Source organism: Mesoplodon mirus (genome assembly GCF_964341445.2).
Source record: "Mesoplodon mirus genome assembly, chromosome: 12".
Lineage (NCBI taxonomy): Eukaryota > Metazoa > Chordata > Mammalia > Artiodactyla > Ziphiidae > Mesoplodon > Mesoplodon mirus.
Genome location: NC_138988.1, coordinates 75,975,180 through 75,994,781, shown reverse-complemented (window position 1 = coordinate 75,994,781; position 19,602 = coordinate 75,975,180). Strand labels below are relative to the sequence as shown.

The following is a 19,602-nucleotide window of genomic DNA, read 5'->3' as shown; positions in this document are numbered from 1 at the left end:
TATACATCTTAATCTGAATGGGTATCAAAATTATTTTTCTGCATCTGTTGAGAATATTGTTTTTAAATTTTCCTTTATGTGTTTAATTTGTTAATAGACTTATTAACATTAGACTGAAATTATCCATTTCTTTAAAGTTTTGTAGAACTTACCTATAAAAATGCCTGTTTCTATTGTTTCCTATACGAAAATATTTTAACTAGGAACTCAAAAATTTTTAATGGCATAGGTCTATTCAGGTTTTCTACTACTCCTTGAGTGAATTTTGTTTAATAATTTTTCTGGATGTTTCTTGAAAGCTTTAAAGATTATGGCATACTATTTCCTTTGACTATCTTTTTAGTCTCTGTTCTATCTCAAGTATGTCCCCTTTTTTCACTCCTAAAATTGTTTTTCATGTCTTTTCCCTTTTTTTCATGATCAGTTTCACCAGCGATTTATCTATTTTATTACATAATTTGTTTTCTGCTTCTTTAATTTACTTTATTCCTTTATTTTTTTAAATTTCTGCTCAACTTTTTCTCATTATTTCTACTTTTTGAGGGTCAGGTCTGTTGTTCTTTTTCTATTTCCTTAACTTTAATACTTAGCACATTAAATTTCATCCTTTCCCCTTTTCAGACATAAGGATTTAAGACTATAAATTTCTTTTCAAGTACTATTTTAGCTATATCCCACAAGTTTCAATATATAGAATTTTTTATTATAATTCAGTTTTAAGGATTTTGATTCCCCTTACGGTATGTCTGTTGATCAGAGATCAGTGGTATCTGTTTAAAATGTTCAATTATTTTTATATTATCTTTTCATTATGTTGTAGACATACAGTGGTGTGTATGATACTGAACTTTTGTATTTGAGACTTCCTTTGTAATCTAGGATGTGGTTAATATTTATAAACACTCCACGTGTGCTTGAGAAAAGTATCTATTGATATTACCTAGTTGTTGGATAGGTCTAAATATGTTAAATCTATTAAATCAAGCCAGTTAATTCTGTTGTTCCATACAAACAAAAATCCCACTTGGAGACTCCCCGGGACGAAGCTTGGAGAAGGGAGAGGCTGGAGGTGTGGAGCTCACACAGGGGTGGGGAGGAGGCACGGTGTACACCTTCTCTGAGGTAGGATGATAAAAGTGGGGCTGAGGGGAGGGGAGGACCACTCTGGGCTGGAGGGGTCAAGAAGTCTGTTTTAGGCATTGTGGGGCACCAAGGAGAGGTGTCCAGGAGGCAGAGGCTGATGGCTGAAGTCATGGGCAAGAACAAAATCTCTCAGGGGAGTGGGGTGAGAAAGCCAGAAATTGTGGTCTAAGCCATTCTGGAATTGTAAATGGAGCGTCTTTGGTAACCTCCTCTTTAATACCCATATCAGCGTGTCTTGACTCTCTAAGGGCACAGTATCTGTGGCCTGGGGCTGTGACTGAGTCCTGCCTACCTGCCATTGTCAGCCCAGCCCCAAAATGTCTGTCCTCCTCCTGCCGTCACACCCACCAGGCATCGCTTTCTGTCTTGGGCGTTATTTAGTGTTCCAGGCCCCCTTTGACTAAGAAGCTAAAATGTAACCCTAAATTGGTTCAGCCCAGAGCAGATTATAGGCAGAGAAAGGTGCAGGGGGCGGGTGACACCACAAACAACCCTGACCTACTTAACTGTTCTGCCTGCCACCTGTCCTGCCCGAGGCACAAGTCACTGCTCAATGTTCAGGTCTCAACTGGCTGGATTTCTAGGTCATCCACTGGGCCCAGTGCCTGCCTGGCCCACCTGCACCAGATGAGGGACCGGTAGGGCTGTGGTACTTACTGCTGGTGGGTGGTGAGGAACTCACAAACAGGAGGCACTGAGGTTACAAATCAGGAAGGACCTTGCTGGTTTCAACTGGGAAGGATGTCATGCGAGCTCAGGATCCTAGCAGGCTTAGGATCCCTGGGATGTGAAAAGAGAAGATGCCTCTCTGGAATGTTTTGGAGGCTGGGAGGAAGGTGCACCACGCCTGCATTACATGCCCCCCTATCTCATGAGGCCGTGTACCTTTCCATGCTCTTCACTGCCTGGGAAGTCGTGTGTGTGTGTGTGTGTGTGTGTGTGTGTGTGTGAGAGAGAGAGAGAGAGAGAGAGAGGGAGGGAGGGAGAGGGAGAGAGACGAGGACTGACACAGAGATAGAGAAACAGACTTAAACTTACCTGGTGCTTTGCAGTTTAAAAAATATTTTTCCATCCTTTAAACCTTTCAGCCTCGGTTTTCTGGAGTAAAACAGGCATGGCAATAGTTAGCACTCCATCGGAGTCAGTATATGTACGAGGAGCGGCAGGTGAACGTTATTCATTAACTCAGTGGAGTTTCACAACCGGGAGAGGTAGGCAAGGCTAGTAGTATTACCCCTGCTTTACAGCTGAGCGGCTTCGAGATGGAAAGTGCCTGGCTCAAGGTCACCCGGACTTAAGGGTCAGTAGAGTCTGGACCCCCATCTGCCAGGGGTCAGATGAGAGGGGCTGCGTGGTACAGGCCGCGCTCCAGCCAGGGGGCGCGCGCGTCACGGGTGACGTCACTTCCCCTTCTAGCGGCGGGCGGGGCTGAGCAGAACCCAGGCTTCCCTCGTTCGCGCCCCGGCCCTGCGGTTCTCTGCTGTCCCGCCCGAAGGCAGTGGCCGTTCGCACTTGGCTGGGGTGAAGGAAATGAGGCCTGGTTCTCGAAGCTTCGGGGGCTGAAGATGCGGGGGAGGGGGCCGAACGGCATGCAGGGAGAGCAGCGAGCCCACCAGGCTGAGGTCATCCTAATGACTCTTGGCACCACGTGTCTCTAGGGTCCTCACCTCCTGCACCCAGGCTCTGCCGCAGACCCCCTTAATTTCCTTAGCAAGCCGTACATGTTACCCCGTTTAAAGAACAAGGGATCTGGGCCACAGAGGATAGATGGCTCGTGCAAGATGACACAACTGGTACTTGGCAGGCCCAAAATGGAATCCTGAATCTGAACCATCACCCAACCCGTAGGAAGGCATGGGAGTGAGTAGCTGTCATGAGCAGAAGCCCCTGCTTTGTGGGGTCTTGCTGACTCATTTAGCACTTGCCCGGCTGTCTGGAGCCGGAACGCCAGGGGCTGACTGGCAGGGAGCACCAGGACCGCCGAGGCTCTGAGGGGCTCTAGTGAGCACATGCTCTCCCAGAGGCGACCCGTGCAGGAAGCCAGGTCGGGCAGAGATGAGCTGGAGAAGCCAAACTGCTACAAAGGCCCCTGATGCGTTGGGGGGCGGAGCAGGGGGAACGCCGGCTCTGCCCATCTCCACACTCACTGCCGACCTGCCCCAAGAACCAGCCTGGCCCCTCTTCCTCAGACTGCCACTCTTCCAGTGTGTCAGGACTTGGGTTTCAGGCGGGGCCTGCTGGCCACAGCTGGGCTATCTCTTTAAGGTGACTCTGCACTTCTCTGCTTACATCCATTTTGAATCCCTATCAGAGTTTAACATTCTGAGGATAATTTTCCCAATAATTGGGGGTTTCCTGTCAAGCACCTGCCCCCATCATACTGCCCCCCACCATGCTCTTTCCATGTTTACCCCAAAGAATACAAACACAAGTATATTGCAATTCATCCGTTATACCCGACGCTTCACTTCTATTTTTAAGGACGACTGCTAATTTTTACTGGGGCTCTTAGCTTTTCAAAAGTTTGAAGCTGCAACAATTCACCATATAAGATTAAACAAAAGGGAAATTTGTGTTGCAGTGGCAGCCACCCCAGGGAATACAGCAGCCTAATACACAGACCACCCCTTGGGGCAGAAACGCCGCACGGAAGGAAGGTGACGACCAGCACAAGTTCAGCCCTTGCCCACCTTACAGGAAGCAAAGTGCTAGGAGGAAAGGTGGTGAGGCCCCAGAGCGGCCTGCCTCCCACATTCAGTGTTGTCTGCAGAGCGCCCACCTGTGGCCGGGGACTATCACTGCAGTTGGGTCGGCAGGAGTTACTTTTCCTAAGCCCCCAGAGCTCCCCATTCTCAGGTGAGGACACTGAGGGTATGAGTGAAACGAGTGAGACTCATATTTTCTGGCATTTGCATTAGAAAAAAAATTGGAAAAAAGAGTCCACTCATTTTTTTTTTTTTTTTTTTTTCTTTTTGCGGTATGCGGGCCTCTCACTGTTGTGGCCTCTCCCGTTGCGGAGCACAGGCTCCGGACGCGCAGGCCCAGCGGCCATGGCTCACGGGCCCAGCCGCTCCGCGGCATATGGGATCCTCCCAGACCGGGGCACGAACCCGTATCCCCTGCATCGGCAGGCGGACTCTCAACCACTGCGCCACCAGGGAGGCCCGAGTCCACTCATTTTCTTCATCAATTCCAGTTCAGAAATATGTGACTGTAATCTAAATGTTTGTCCTTCAAGCCATTGCTGGAGTTGTGAGAAACCTACTTAACACCCATCTGTATCTTGTGGGAACAGGCACTGAAATGAGTGCTACCACACAGCTGGAGTCTGGCCTGTGAAGACTGTGAGGCTGGACAAGCAGATGCAAGAAAGCAAACATCATCGAGTACCTCTGGGAGCTTAAAGAGTGAAAACATAGAATGTAGACCCAAACCTGAAAAACATGACAGTCTGGTAACTGGAGTAAGAGCATAGTCACAGTTACAAAAGTTCTGAGGTGCAGAGGGAGAAGGAATTGTAGAAACTGGCTGTTGCTGGTGGTGGTAATCAGGAAATGTTTGGCGTGCCCCAGGGAGAGACCCGCCTGTGATTAAATGTGTTTTCAGATTATTCTGCAGCCGTGTGTGGCATGGGCTGCAGGAGACCTGGCAGGAGTCCTGAAAGGCCAGGCAGGAGGCAAGAAGGGACTCAGGGAAGAAGCACAGGGTCCCTGAGGGGCTGTGGTGCTGAGGAAGGAACACAGGAGGACTCTCGGAAGTTGAGATGGAGGGAGAGGGAGCAAGGGTGCAGTTTCCTCTCGGCCTCGTGGCCAAAGGGCACCGCAGGGACGAGAGAACACTCAGGGCACCCTTTGCTTTTGAAACTGATAGGAAAGGAACACCTCGTTTCCCACCAACCTCAGATTCTGTACCCTGGTTTGGCGTGTACCCTGGGGTATTTCTGTGGACTCCAGTTCCCCCTATGATGATGTATTTAACTCCCCTGTTATGACTTCAGAGCTCATCAAAAGCCCTTAAAAATGTGCTAACAGCCCTTAATGAAGCCTGAAGCCTTCAATTAAACTGTCAGAAATAAAGCCCTGACAGCAGTGCCAAGGGCGTGGGGCATGGGGGCAGTGGCAGCTCAGAGGCCAGAGCTCTGCTTTCACTTCCTATCTGGAAAAGCCCTTTTTGAGAAGGGGGACCCAGCAGTATGGCCCCGTCCACCGACGCCTCTCATGGTCCCGAGCCACCGCACACCTCCCTTGGCCAAAGTTTGCGAAGAGAAAGGGGGCCCAGCTTCCCTGAGGACACACAGGCCCCTTGTTCGCCAAGAAGTCTGCCTTGACTTCGGTGTCAGGGCCGAGTGCCAGGCAGGGCAGAACCCTTGGGCTGCAGCCTCTTCCTGCTGGGAGTGTGGGAGTGCAGCCACGAGCGCGAGCGTGGGGGGGCAGGGTGGTGGAGCTGGTCATGTGTAGAGAACTCAGCCCCCGGGCTGCGGGGTGAGGACAGAGTGGAGGGGGTGACCGTGATGACAAAAGAAAGATGGGGCACTGTCTCCACCCCCAGGCCTATGAAAGAAGGGATGAACCGGCAAAGGAAAATGGCCTTTCTCCGACTCGGCCAACAGTTTGGGTGTCCTGGCTCCAGGCCTGTCCCTCCTCTGCAGCCCCAGCAGGAGGTACCGTAGTCACTCTGAGACTAAGAGGACCAACACCCACCCCCACCCCCCGTCTTGGACCCTGGCCCAGTGCTGGCCAAGGCCCATCTGGGTCAGGCTCATCCCCCCCAGACTCAGACTGCCATCCCTCCAGCCTCTCCAGGGCATGAAGCCATGGCTGGAGCACACAGGGAGCCATGGAGGGGGGGAAAAAAAAAAAAAAGTTTATTTAATCAGAGAGCCTTTGAAGGCACCTGGTTTGAGTGTAAAAAAAAGGCAGTAAAATGGCAACTGTACAGGGTTCATGATGGGCAAGAACATGGAGAGGTGGGGGGAAGAGGCACGTGGGGAGAAGGGGGCAGAAATATCAGATAAGACTTCAGAACAAGCAGTCCTGACCCCTAGCCACCCCTGGTACAGGGAAACAGATAGACACATGACACACACTCTCTGAGACTAGGAGCCTCTGCTGCTCTGCCAGGCAGGGATCAATCAGAGCCAAGTGCGAGGGTAGGGGGGGCACATGAGCAGACACAGAGGCCATGTCCCCTCCCTCAACTCTGACCCTCAGGCCCACAGTGTCCCCACCGTCCATCCTCCGAGGCTCTCTCCTCCAGGCCTGGATGCTGGGCCCGGCACAGGCCGTGAGACAGAAGTCAGCTAGAAGAGAAAACCTCCAGCGGTCCCCTGCCCATCCCTGAAGGAGAAGGCAGGCAGGAGCAGGCGGCCAGTGCCATCCTTCCGTCCATCCTCGGTCACACGATTGCCCGGAACAGGAAGGAGAAGACAGCCCCCAGCGCCAGGCCCAGAGACAGAAAGAAGGCCATGATGGCTCCAGCTGTCTCTGCCTCGGCTGGCTTCACTTTCCTAAAGGAGGGAGGGCGAGCCTACCTTAGGATGGCCCCTACCCCAGCTCCACCCAGAGCATCTAATTCTGCTTACCCACCTGTCGTACTTCCCCTCTTGGGGGGATGTGTACTGGGGCTGTCTCTACCTTTCCCTGGGAGCCGCTCCCTCACCCGACCCCTCTCCCACCCACGACTGCCTGGGACCCTAGGGCCAGCGGGCTCCTCTCTCAGCCTGGAAACCCTGAGCTCCAGGATCGGGAATCTTCTTTTGCCCTCTCTCCCTCTATTGAGTGTCCCCCACTGGAGCACTAGCCCCCTCCTAAGACCACCACACTCCCCACTCACTTGGGCCCAAAGCACATGCAGAGACTGGCGAGATAGCCGTTGGAGAAGGCGAAGGCAGCCATGAAGAAGATGAACCAGGCATCGTGCTCGAAGACCACAGGCAGGCTGTGGCGGGGATGGACGTTACACAGCAGCAGCAGGGGCACGAAGGCCAGCCGGGCCAGCACCAGGATCGGCAGCCAGCGGCTGTCCTTCCCAGGCTGCGGAGACCAGGCAGTGTCTCAGTCAGGCTGCGCCAGCCCCCAGGGCACACCCAGGCCACACCCAGGCCCCCAGGGCTCCAACCAAGGCCCCCAGAGCTCCATTTGGGGCCCCTCAGGATCTGAATTGAAATCTCAAAGCCTAGTTACCCTTCAGGGGTACTGACTGGGAGGGGGCATGATAGAGCCTTCTAGAGTGCTGGCCATGGTCTACATCTTGACCTGGGTGGTGCTTATCAGGGGGGTGTGTATGTTTACTTGTGTGTGTATATACAGTCATTAAGCTGTACACCTACAACTTGTACACCTTACTATACGTAGATTGTGTCTTGGTTTTTTAAAAAGCATGGTCGCCTTTCCACCATACTTTCTTGGTTCCCTCTCTGGGCCTCAGGCTGGACTCTCCCCTCTCACAGGGTCTTGGTGCCCGCCCTTCCTGCACTTACCCACATGGTGAAGGCTGTGAGGCTCCGGCCCAGCCAGTCAAAGATATTGAAAGTCAAGAAACAGGACACAGGAATGAAGTAGTCTCCTGGAAGAGAAAGAGTAGATTAGGGAACGGTTAGCAGGTCCAAGAGAGGCAGAATCTACAACCCTGACCCTCACTGGGACTCAGTTCTCCCAGGTCTAAGATGGAGAAGATGCTTCCAGCTCAGGGAAGGGCAGATGGACCAGGAGTCTGGCTGGGGACACAGCAGTCCAGGCTCCCCTCCCCTGGAGTCCTTGTCCTGCTGGAGCCCCGTCCTTCCCCATCCTGGGAACCCATGGGGTCCTCACTCCAGGCGCTGGTGCCCGCAATGCTGGACTTGACCTCAGCAGCCACGGCAGGAAACATCCCGATAGTGATGGTGAAGACGAAGCAGACGGAGAGAGCCGGGACTAAGATCTGGAGGAAAGGGACTCAGGTCTGTGTCTTCGTGGTGGTTGTGCATCATTAAAGGACCAAGATTCCCCAACACACACACACACGCACGCACGCACGCACGCACGCGCGCGCGCGCGAACGAGAATCCAGGAAAGTGGCCAGTCTCCACGCAGAAAGGGAGGGGATGGGGTCTTCCCAGGTGGTCCAGTGCGTAAGACTCCGCGCTCCCAATGCAGGGGGCCCGGGTTCCATCCCTGGTCAGGGAACTAGATCCCGCATGCACGCTGCAACTAAGAAGCCTGCATGATGCAACAAAGATCCCAAGTGCCGCAACTAAGACCCGGAGCAGCCAAAATAAATAAATAATTAATTTAAAAAAAGGGGGGGGGGAGAGGATGGGCAGTGCCGGGAAGGAGGAGGGTGGGGTGGGGAAAGGAACAAAAGGAGAGAAAGAGGGTGAGGGGTAGAAGGCAGGATGCCCAAGCCCCACATACATTTCGGAGGATGGCGCAGACAGAGTGGCTTTCGTTGGCGGGCTGAGAGTTGGGGGCTGAAACTCCAGCCTCCTCGTGGCCTGCTTTTGATTTCGCTCCTGGGGGGTGACAGGTTGTGCAAGGATCTTCAAGTTGTGGGAGGGACAGGGCAAAAGATGACACAATCCCCAAAAGGGCTGGTGTCAGCTGGGGGTGGACATTCCCTTAACCAGTGCACAGCCCCGCCCTGACACTTAGCCCAGACGGCCTTCGAACTCCCACTGTGCAAGTCCCCTGACCTCTCCCAGGAGCCTCAGGTCAGGTTACGCCCTGTCCAAGAATCTGAAATTGCTTCCCAATGTCCTCAGGCATTCAAGGCCACCCAGGATCTCCCCCCAGCTTCTCTATCCCAGCCCCTATTTACTATTGTTACCCCTCACCCCATCCCTGGTCCCTCTCGCCTCTGGCAGCATGCTCATTCTTGCCCTCAGCTCATGCTGCCTCCCTGCTGGGCAGACTGTCCTCCACCCCAGCTTCCTCAGGCTCTTCAGACCTTTGCTAATGAGGTCCAGCTTGGTCTCCTGCTCCCCGGGCCCTTCGAGCTTGAGTTGCTGGTAATAGCGGTAGAATTCCTATCAAGTGAGGGAGACCAGGAAGGTGGATTCAGAAGCAGAATCTCCAGAATTTCCACCTCCCCCAGGTTTCATACCCAGAACACCCTTGATCTGGAGTCCTGGACCCGCCCTAGACCCCAAACCCGGTATTCTCCAAGAGCTCACCAGCCTCGGCAGGCCCAGATAACAGGCGATCGTCAAAATGATAACCCCACAGGCTGTGATAAAATAGCCGAAGGCACTTTCCGACAGCTCCGAGCCACCTGGGGTGGAGGGTGTCAGCGATCAGAGACAGGCCCCGTCCCCTTCTCCCCACAACAACCAGGGCGACAGGCGGACAGATGGCGAGACTTACTGGCGATGGCGCAGATCATGGCCACAGAGGCAAAGAAGCCTGCCAGGCCCTGACCACTCATGATGGGGGCTGTGTAGCTGGCGGGCAGGAGGCCGGCCAGGCCAAACAGGCTGCCCTGCAGGATGGCACCGAACGCTGGGGAACAGGGTGGGCATCAGCAGGGGAGGGAGGAGCCGGGTGGGTGGCCGGGGCCCCTGTAATTCCTGCTTTACTCCCAGTAAGTCTTGACGCTGAGCAGCCCTTTTCTCCCCACTCCCAGGGCCTCCTCTCCCACACCTGGTCCATGCCCGCTCAGGCTTCTGAATCCTGACCACCCAGAGGGAGGAAGAGATTTCTCTCTGGCCAACTGTGGGTGTGAAAGAAAGGGGCAGGTATGTGGGAAGTTCTCCGCCCCAGGTCCCCACCCAGCCCCGCTTACAATTAATGAGCATGATCTTGATCATGGTGATGACAAAGAAGGGCGGAGCGTCCAGGGGCACCTTCACCAGGATGGCAGTGATCAGGAACACCAACAGGATGGCCACCAGGCTGCCCAGGATCCGCACAGACTGGGGGATCCTGCCAGAGAGGCCACGATGGCAGAGATGGGTGGTAAAGCCAGGGGCTCAGCCCAGGGAGGGCAGGAGGCAGTGAGGGGTCAGGGTGGGGGCCCAGGCACTCACCTCTGATGCAGGAAGGAGTTGAGGCAGGTGAACAGCAGTAGGGGCAGCATGGCACATAAGGTCATGACGTTGTTGAAGATGGCGCTGAGATAGTTCCGCTCTGGCAAGGGTGCTGAGGGGCTGGCCGAAGCCTGGATGTCCTTGCTCGGTTCAGCAGGGACCAAGGACGCATTCTGGGACATGTCCAGGCGGTTTGTGAAATACTGTGAGGGTTGCACAGAGGAGTGTTAGAACCTCTCTCCCCGTGCCCACAGCACAGATCCAGGCCCGACGTGCCCAGTGGACATGCCCCCGGAAGCCCATCCCACACATCTCACCGCAGTGGCTGTCATGAAAAAATTCCAGGGTAGCAGCGTCCCCAGACCCAGCATAAAGAAGATAAGCCAGACGGCTTTGTACCTGGGGATGGAAGGGGAAAGTGAGGCCAGGTGACTCACCATCCCACCCTCCTTCCCAAATCAAACCTGGGGCAGCCCCCTCCCCTTCTATCTCTCCAGCTGTCCCAGGGCACAGGGCATGCATCCTCCCATTTGTGTATGTGGAGGGAGAGGTGGCCTGGGATGGGGGAGAGGGCACAGATGAGTCCCGAGAGGGAAGGGGACCAGGGACATAGGACCGAAGGGCATGGCCAAAAGGACCATTCTCAGCCCCAAAGACCCAGGGGACGCTGCAGGCTTGGGAACCAGTGTGACCCACACATCCGGAGGTGGTTTTGGAAATCCTGCTAAAGGCTAGGGGTGGGAGGGTGAGTGAGAAAGCAAACACAAGTCTTCCACCCCCGCCAGGCAGGCTGGAAGTGATTACACTGTCAGGGCAGGGCCGTGTGGCTCTCCAAAGAGGATTCTGAGGCCAGGAAACTCCCAGACCATTCTGGATCTAGGAGGGCAGGCAGGCAGGGAGCCTTGGGACATCTGGGAAGTGAGGGAGCTGTTTTTTCCTGGCCTAGACAGAACCAGCTTTGTAGGTTGCACCACGTAGGAGAGGCCAGGAGGGACCAGGCCACTGGACATCATCTGGGCCCCAGAGTGTAAATAAGCACCACCCAGCCTGGGCCAGGTCAATGCCCCAAGCCCTACACCTCAGGGCCTGTCTGGGATGGGACAGCTTTCCCCAGACAGCCCTGGGCCCTCCCACTGTGGTCTCCAGATGTGTCTACCATACTTTCCCCAGAGCCCACACCTGCTTTCTTCACAGAGCTGGCAGGGACAAGCCCAAGGCAATGAGCAGATGGGTCTAGCCAGAGCGCAGGGCCTGGCCGCACCAGGTGGAGGCCTGGGTAAGCACCCCAAGTGGGCAGGTCTGAGCCCTGACAAGTGCAGCCCCCCCATCTCCCTCATATATTCCCCACCTTGAGGAAGAGAGGTGAAGCCTTGATCGAGAGGCCCAAAGGAAGGGAGAATTCCCAGCCAAGGTCCCACAGGACAGAGGGCCAGAGTGGGGCTGGGTGAGTGCCACAAGGCCAATGGAGAAGGGGAAGGGGTTCAGAGAGCTGCCACCAGGTGGGGGTGCTGGGATAGGGCGGCAGGCAGCCTGGGAACAAAAGACACCGGGGAGGGAACCAACCAAACAGCTTGGGGCCTGTACTTACTATGTGTCCTTAAATTCCCTCCCACCCAAGTAAACCTCACATCTCTTTTACAGGTGGGAGATGGTTTCAGAGAGATAAAGCTAAGTGCCCAAGGTCCCACAGCTAGAAGTGGCCTAGTTCCATGGCCTTTGGCACAGGGGGACAGGATGGGCAGGGGAGCGGTGATGGGATTGGGAGTCCTGGGTGGAAGGCTGTTTTGGACCCCAGGCACGGCTTCATCAACTTTTTGGGGGCCTAGACTCCTGGGAGAACTTGCATCCAGCTACAACCTCTCCCCCCAAAACACACATGCATGATCATGGATGCAGGTCTAACTGGAGCGAACTCCTAGGCTCCCGAGGTGGGGAAGTGAAAGGGAGGTCAGAGTGAGGATCAGGGTGAGGCAGAGGCCAGCCCTGCCAGCCGGCCAGCTCAGAAATGAGGTGTGCTGCCAGATGGCTCCCCACGGTGGTGGCAGGAGCTGGAAGCTGCTGAAGAGTAACACTGGAAACTCCGACAGGCCAGGGAGGGGCTGCTGCCCACCACCCTGGGCCTCACCGGAGACACCCCCATCAGCACCCAGCCACAGCACGAAGGGCCCCCACCCCTGATGCAGACCTGACTCATAGCTACCTCATAGCTGGAAGGCCCGTCAGTGGTGGAAACCCCAACTTCCAAAGGATATGGCACCCAGCCTCCTGGAGACCCCTTTCCACTCCCCTGGATTCACAGCCCAGGTCCCCCAGTACCTGTCCTGAGGCTGGTGACTGGTTGTCATGGTGATGGCGTTCTTGGTTATGCCTGGCTGATAGCTTCCTCCCTCCGGTGCTTGCTGGGGGCAGAAGCAGTGTGAGGTCCTGTCTTGGCCCTGCTTCCCCACAGGCCTCTGCAGACTCTTGGTTGGGGGGTGAGGAGGGCAAGGGCGGACAGAACGGGCAGGCTGAAGAGTCCAGAAGGCCCCACTCCCGGCCCTGCCTCTCAGGACTGCTCCCTCTGACCCCTTGGGCCTGGCCCGCTGGGCCCCCCTGCCTGCTCAGGCTCTACCTGGCTCCCGGCCTGGCCTGGCCACTGCCACCGCTATTTTTATCCAGCAGTTGAAGCAGTTTGTAAGCAAGGAAACAGGAGGGTGGAGGGCAGGAGGGAAGGAGGAGGAGGTATGGTTGAGAGGGAGAGAAGAACAGTTAAAGGCAGGGGAGACAGCGGGAGGGGTCAGGGACAGTGTTGACAATGGAAGTGGGGACAGAAGGAGGGAAACAGAAAGGAGATAAGAGCGAGAGGATAGGGGGAGGGAGGAGGGAGGACACAAAACAAACAGATCCGCAGGAGCAGCAGCCTCTCTGCAAGTCTGACCTCTCTGCACTCCCAGGGAGCCCCTGGGCTCATGGCTAGGGTGGGCTTTGGAGAGCCTGTCCCCTCCTGGGGGCACCCCAGACTCCAGTCGCTCTGCTGGTGGCACCCTAACCATCCTTACCAGCCACTGCCCAGAGGCTCCCTGGTTGCTGGCCAGTCTTCCAGGAACATACTTCAGGATGAGTGTGGGGACCCAGCCTCTCCCCTGACCCCCAGTCCTGGCCACAGGGTCATCCCATCCCCCCCGGATTCCTCTCTGACTCACTCCCAGGCCCCTGTCTTCTTCCCCTTTCTGAGAACAAAGTTGGAGGGAAGACTGGAGGGATGGGAGCAGAGGTTGCCTAGTGCCCAGGCACCCAGCCTCCTCCCTCAGTATCCCTTCCCTGCTCGGGCAGGGAGAGGCTCTACGGCACCAGCAGAGGAAACAGCTTTCCCTCGGATGGCACAGAAAGCCAGGCAGGCGTGTGCTGGCGTGTCCCCAACGTGTGGGCCTAGCTCTGGAGCCAGCTCTACCGTTTTGGGCGAGGACTGGCTTCCTTGCCCACCTGGACCAGCACTCAGACTTGCCCAGACTTGCCAGCAGAAGGGTGGGGGCAGAGGGGACCCGGGCGGTCCGTGGGAGGTGGTCCTAGCTCAGGCTCAGGCAGCAGGCCTTTTCCATGGGCTCCTCCAGAGTAAGGGTCCAGAATGAAGGTGGCAGCACAGGGCATATCAGGAGAGAACCCCCCAGGCCTCATTGTGGGAGGGAGCAGCCCCATTCTGAGAAGCCTCCGCACAAACACAACCAGGGAGATAAAACCCAGCCCTGTAGCTTGGGAGATAAGACAGCCAGCAGTCTCAAGCAGGGGAGCTGAGGGGGTAGGTCAACTCACAGGTGCAGCCAGTGCTCCAGACCCCAGCCTGAGACCACAGCCCTGGGGACCCCAAGAAAGGACCTTGATGGGCCTTTCTACCCCCCCAATAATTCCTCTCAACCCCTCCCTGGGTAAACTCCAGCCTCTCCAAGGCCTTCCTCAGCCCCCCAGCCCACATCTGGGCCATAGGGCAGGGAGGGGAGGGGCAGACCCACATAGCTCCAGGTGGAGGCGCTCTTCCTTTCCACAAATATTTACCGAAGACCTCTGCATGCCAGCCAGGCACTGTTCTAGGCACTTGGGACAGTGGTGAATGACAGTTTATTCATTTTCTACAAGGATGGGGACGAGAGGGCTCTACACTGGGGTGTGGGCAGAGGAGGTGAGGGGAATCCCCCCCAGCTTCTCACCTCACCCTAACCTGTGCTCCACCCTCACCCCCCACAGGCAAGATTCCTGGCAGTAAAGAGCAGGTGCAGCTTCAACGCAGGCAGGAGATGGCGGGGGGTGGGGTGGGGGGGGGCGCGGAGAGTAGAGTATCTCCCCTTCCTCAGTAAAATCTCTCTTAGGCTCAGAGGAGTATTTCTTTCTGCTACACCCCTTCTCTCTGTTCTCAACTGCCCTCACCCCAGTCCTGGGCACAATTCAACTCCAGGAGCAGCCCGCTCCCCCTGCCCACATCCTGACGTTCAGCCGACCAGCCCAGGTATTTTGTTTTTGTCTGCCTTTGCCCAGCAGCAATCAGGGATTTGATACCAGCTCAGAGCATCTGGTGTTCCTCAGCCATGCCTTGGCCTGCCGAGATGAGGCCTTGAAAGCAGCCACCAAACTGAGCACCTCCCCAACTCCAGGCCCCAAACACGTCTCATGCACCGCAGCTTCTAGAGACACCCCTGTGGTAACATCAAATTCACCACTTCCTTGGATCCCACATAGGGCCAGCCATTACCTGGAGATACCTCCTCCTGCCCTTGGTTGCCCTCGCAACCACCATAAGCTAATACAAAACTGTCTCCACTAGAACAGACGAGGACAGCTGAAGTTCAGAGAGGTTGAGTCATTTGCCAAAGGTAACAGAGCGAGTGAATGGGTGAGCTGGAATTCAAACTCAATGTGCAGCTTACTCTAGGCTCCTTCCGGGGTGGGGAGGGAGGTATAAAGGCTGCTTCCCAGCCAGCCTCCTATACTGGGAGATAGGGTAACTCTACTCCAACTAAGGGGTTAAAAATAAGGTAGGGGTCGAGGTCACCTCCAGCCTGAGCTAAGTGTCAGCTGTAAGGCACTCCCCCACCCCATTACACACACATCCTGGCAAGGAGAGCTCACACAGGCAGGAGGACAAGGCAGGAAGGTCTGGAGGTGATCGAGAGGAATGGGCAAAGGGGCGGCCCCAAGAGGGGTGAGGGGCAGGGGTGGGACCAGCCCTCCTCCACCACAGCTCTCCCCTGGGAAGAAAATCTGGGGTATGTCTTTGTTCTTTCTCTGAGTGAAGCAAGGGTCATCTCTCCGGGAATAAATGAGGACGCTGCCAGGAAGGGAGGCCAGGTACACGAGTTCGGCCAATAGAAGGCGAGGGTTAAAGAGACAGCTCCTCCACCTCCATTCCGCCTGCCCTCTTCCCCATTCCCTGCACCCAGCGCAGTTAACGGTGCGGCCCCTCCCCAGTACCAACGACAAGAATTGACCGAGGTTAACCTTCAACTCGCCCGCCCCTTGCAGAGGTCAGCTCGGCGACAACCGGTTTCAGGCCCGGGAGCCAGGTCGTCCACGCCCGCTCGGGTCCGGGTCCCCGCAAGGTGCCCCTGCACCCGGGCCTCGACGCGCCACGTGCTGCGCGGCTCCGCACGCTCAGCGCGGGGGCGGGGTGGGGCCCGGGGATGGGGGGTGCGGCCCACCCCCCACCCCGCGTCCGCTCTCCCGGCCGCACAGCTGCCAGGCCCGGCCTCCCTGCTCTCGTGGCAGGCGGCAACCGGCGCCTTCCACCCCGGCGACCCCCGGCCCCCGGTTCCCCGGCCCCCAGTCCCCGGGTAGCACCTGCTGGGAAGGAGTCCTCCCGCGTGGAGGTTTGCGCGCTCTCCCTGCCACTTCCCGCGCCCGCCTGAGCACATTCAAACCCGCCCTCCGTTCGCCCCGCCCCGGCTCGCCCCGGCCCGCGTCCGCTCTCTGGCCTCCGCCGAGGCCCCGCCCCCCGCACGCCGACTGCCGGCTCAGAGGGACCCCCCGACCCGAGACCCTCCGTCGCCTGGTCTACACCTTGCACTATTTCTGTAGATAGGACCTCTGGGGGTCCTGCCACGCCAAACCCTACCCCATCACGGAGCACGTGGGGCTGGAGGGTATAGCAGCCCCCTGGTCTCCGCGCTGGGGTTACACAAACTCCTACACAGCTGTCTCGGGACTCTGCCAGCGACAAACCCGCTCAGACAGATCCGGACGGCCCCCCCCTCCGTCGCCCCTACACCATCTCAGACGTTCTGTTATGGCTCCCTAAGCCCCCTCCCACACCATCTTTTTCACACTGCACCTTTTTCCTTTCCAGCGCCCCCTTCCCTTTTCAGTGCCACTTTCAGTGCCACTCAAAGTCAGACTATCCTTTCCTCTCCCCAGACCCCACGCCGGGGATCCCTCCGACGGAATCAGCATGATGTGTGACCTGGGTTTTCCGACACAGATCCGCTCACCCACAGCTTTGACTTAGAGAGGGATGTGTGTGGCGTGGCAGGGGGAGCCACAGCCCTGTAGCCTTCTCATGATTCACCCTTTCTAAATCCAGAACATTGGAAAAGCTGAGGCAGAGCTGGCAACGGGAAGAGAAAAAGCCCGGAACAGCCTTATAGCCTGAGTGAATCCTGTGGTCCTGATACTCAGAGGTGGAAGCCTTGCGGAGCCCCACATCCTCCCTGGCTGAGGAGGAAGGGGGTGGGCATGCTGAGGAATGATCAGTCCTTCTTTACCTCCAAGGGAGGGGGAAGGATTCCCTCCTTTTTCGTTGGTCAGTAAATCTGGGGGACGGGGGGATCACTGCCCCTACAGCAGCCCTCACTATAGGAGGACAATCCAAAGGCTAGAGAGACGCTGAGGACAGAAAATTCAATCCACCCCCTACACCCTTGCCCCAGTTACCCAAGAGGCCTGTACCCTGGAGAAGCCATAGACACTAATTAACAATTAGCAGTACTAACATCGTAGGGATAAGGCAGAGTCACGCCTTCTCCGCAGAGAACAGACTGGGCTCTGAGGGGAAGGGTAGTTTTTCTACTTACGATTGATCAGTGGACACACTCCAAGATACTCAGAAGGGCTGTTCCCAGCCTACTGGCTCAGGGCCCCACAGAGACATGACACACCAACATGTCCTGGTCTTAACCAAACAGAGGGCAGGAAGAGGGGTACGCGTGGTATTTTTCTAGGCACTGCCCCATGCCTTGAGGGCAGCTTCATGTCTGGGTCTCCCTCCCCCCATTCCTAACCTGTGTTTGTCCAGCCTCTCTCTTCCTCTCCTGGCCCTCTTCTCCCCTTTTGCTCGGCCCCTGTCTCTCTCCCCATCCTCATTTCCCGTCTCTAAGTCTGTGGAGGTGGCAGGCCTTAGTGTTCAAATGGATCCCCCAGGCTGGTGGCCATTCGCTGCAGCTGTGTGCAAAGGGGGCTGGAAGTGGAAAGAAACTGGAGGGAAGTGGTGAGGGTCACAGGCCAGACAGCAGAAGGCTGGTTTCCCTCCCCACCCCCGCTGAAGCTCAGCCTGCTTACTAGATGGCAACAGCCAGGGCTGTTATTGCTGGACAGAAGCCTGTCTGGCACTCTCCCCGCCTGGGCCCCCAGCCAGTACCCACACCCCTCCAGAACCACCTCCCTATGCAGAGATGGTTGCTGGGTGCCAGGGCCCTCTGCTGGGCAGCCTCGGAGCCCGACTCACAGTGGCCTGTGCCCTCCAGGCCCAGCCAGTCCTTGTCACCCTCTGCCCAATCTTTTGGCTCCCTCAGGTCCCGGGTACAGGGGTAGGGTGTGAAGGTCTGATCCAGCTGCACCCCACCCCCACCGGATCCCCCACCTATTTGAGCCTGTGGCTTGCTCTGATTCCCTCCTCCCCCTTCCAGGCCCCAAGCCTTCCTCATCACCTCACACAACCAGTCCTATCCTTCCCCAGCCCTGCCTCCATCTGTGTTTGCTGGAAGTGGGTTTGCTTGGCTCCGCAGTTTTTCACCAACGCGTCTCATGACAGTTATGTTCTTAGTCCTGTTTGCGACTCTATCTCCATGGTCCTCTGGCAGGCTGGGACTAGGGAGAGGCCAGAGAGGCAACTTGCCTGAGTCACAATATTTAAGGGGGCGCCCAAATATTCCAGAATCCAGATAAATAATGTTTAAAGGCAATATTTTTTTAAAATCAAAGTTAATGCAAAAAGAAAAAAAAAAAAGAAAAAAATCCATGATGAACAAAACATCAACTAAACTAAAGCCAGAATCCGGCCCTCTCAGGGTCGGACACCTCAAGTCCCTCACCTTTCTTGTGGGTGTGTACGGGGATCAGGGTTCAAGAAGAAAACTGGACTTGGTTTTCCAGCTTCATTTCTCAGACCTCTACCCCTATCCTCTGCTCTGGGAAGGTCTCCGACCTTGGAGACAACTGACTGTGGTTAGGGTAAGGTAGTCATCTCACCACGGCCTCCAAAGTCTGGGAAAATGATCTCCTCCGCCAAAAACCGCAGATGCAGACTCCATTGATTTCCCCCGCCCCACGAGCTCCGCGCGCTCCGCTCTCCGCCCCGCCCCACACGCGCAGACCCCGCCCCCTCGCTGCGGCCCCGCCTCTGCTCGCAGCGCACCTGCAGGGACTTCGGAGGGGTCATCCGGAGTCGGGGAGCGCGGACGGAAGTTCACAGGCCAGTCGGCCCCTGGTCCCCGTTTGGCCTCCTCACTTCGGAACTGGGGCCGTCGTCGTGGCCGGAAACCGCAGTCCGCGCCGGGTCTGACCGGACTATGCCGCCGGGCGGCAAAGGGGCTGCAACTGGCGATCCCGGCGCCAGCCCCGCGCCCCGCGGCCAGCTCGGTCCCGCCGGCGCCGCTTGGGAGTGAGGAGCGCTCCGGAAGGCTGGCGGGAGGGGAGGCGCGGTCCCCTCCTTATTTCGGAGCGGGCGAAATAAATAAATAAAGGCGCCCGTGACCCTGGAGGGGACCAGGGGTTCGAATCCCCTTCACCCCGCCCCTCCCCCGGGCCACCTTCCCGAGGGGGCCGAACACGTGCACTGGCTTTTCAGGACTCCGGGAGGAAGATGGTGCCGGGGTGTGGGGAGGCGGGGGTCTGGCGGAAAGGCCCGCTGGGCCGGCTTGGGGGCCCACAGCTCTGGTCTCGGTTCTTCCCCCAGGCCAACCTTCTGAGGGGTATGCTAACAGGGTGAGGGTCCTGAAAGGAGCCTGTACCCCTCACTTTCCCGCTTTGAACCGAGAGCCCAGGACTCGCTGGAGGAGGGTGGGAGGGAGGAGTATTGCATGGGAACCTTAAGCAAATTATCCGGAGGCTGGTATGCAAATACCTCTGACAGCTCTTATTTGATCCCCGAGGGGCCTCCCACTGGGGAGGGGAAATAGGTGAATTCCTCAGATCACACCCCACCCACCCCCTACCCCTTAGATCCCATCCTGAGCAGAGGACCCCTCAGGGGTATGCATTTCTACACTGCTCCTCTGGGC

At 56.6% G+C, this 19,602-nt stretch overlaps 1 protein-coding gene across 7 annotated transcripts; it reads right to left on the bottom strand.

Annotated features, from left to right (window-relative positions):
* Window positions 1-1,644: 1,644 nt before the first annotated feature.
* SLC29A1 (solute carrier family 29 member 1 (Augustine blood group)) lies at window positions 1,645-18,632 on the bottom strand. 7 transcript variants are annotated; one of them, XM_082637320.1, is made up of 14 exons: window positions 15,950-16,026; window positions 12,461-12,543; window positions 10,462-10,543; window positions 10,145-10,347; window positions 9,901-10,040; window positions 9,483-9,617; window positions 9,293-9,390; window positions 9,067-9,145; window positions 8,535-8,659; window positions 7,953-8,061; window positions 7,622-7,707; window positions 6,976-7,175; window positions 2,182-2,241; window positions 1,645-1,923 (listed from the first exon to the last, which is right to left on the bottom strand). In XM_082637320.1, the coding sequence occupies exons 2-14, from the start codon at window positions 12,487-12,489 to the stop codon at window positions 1,872-1,874; spliced, it is 1,398 nt and encodes a 465-aa protein (XP_082493446.1). In that variant the 5' UTR covers window positions 12,490-12,543; window positions 15,950-16,026; the 3' UTR covers window positions 1,645-1,871. The 7 variants fall into 7 exon arrangements, with proteins under 7 accessions (XP_082493446.1, XP_082493447.1, XP_082493448.1 ...); XM_082637321.1 differs by lacking the exons at window positions 1,645-1,923; window positions 2,182-2,241; window positions 15,950-16,026 and adding exons at window positions 5,991-6,649; window positions 18,572-18,632; XM_082637322.1 differs by lacking the exons at window positions 1,645-1,923; window positions 2,182-2,241; window positions 15,950-16,026 and adding exons at window positions 5,991-6,649; window positions 16,440-16,478.
* Window positions 18,633-19,602: the final 970 nt, after the last annotated feature.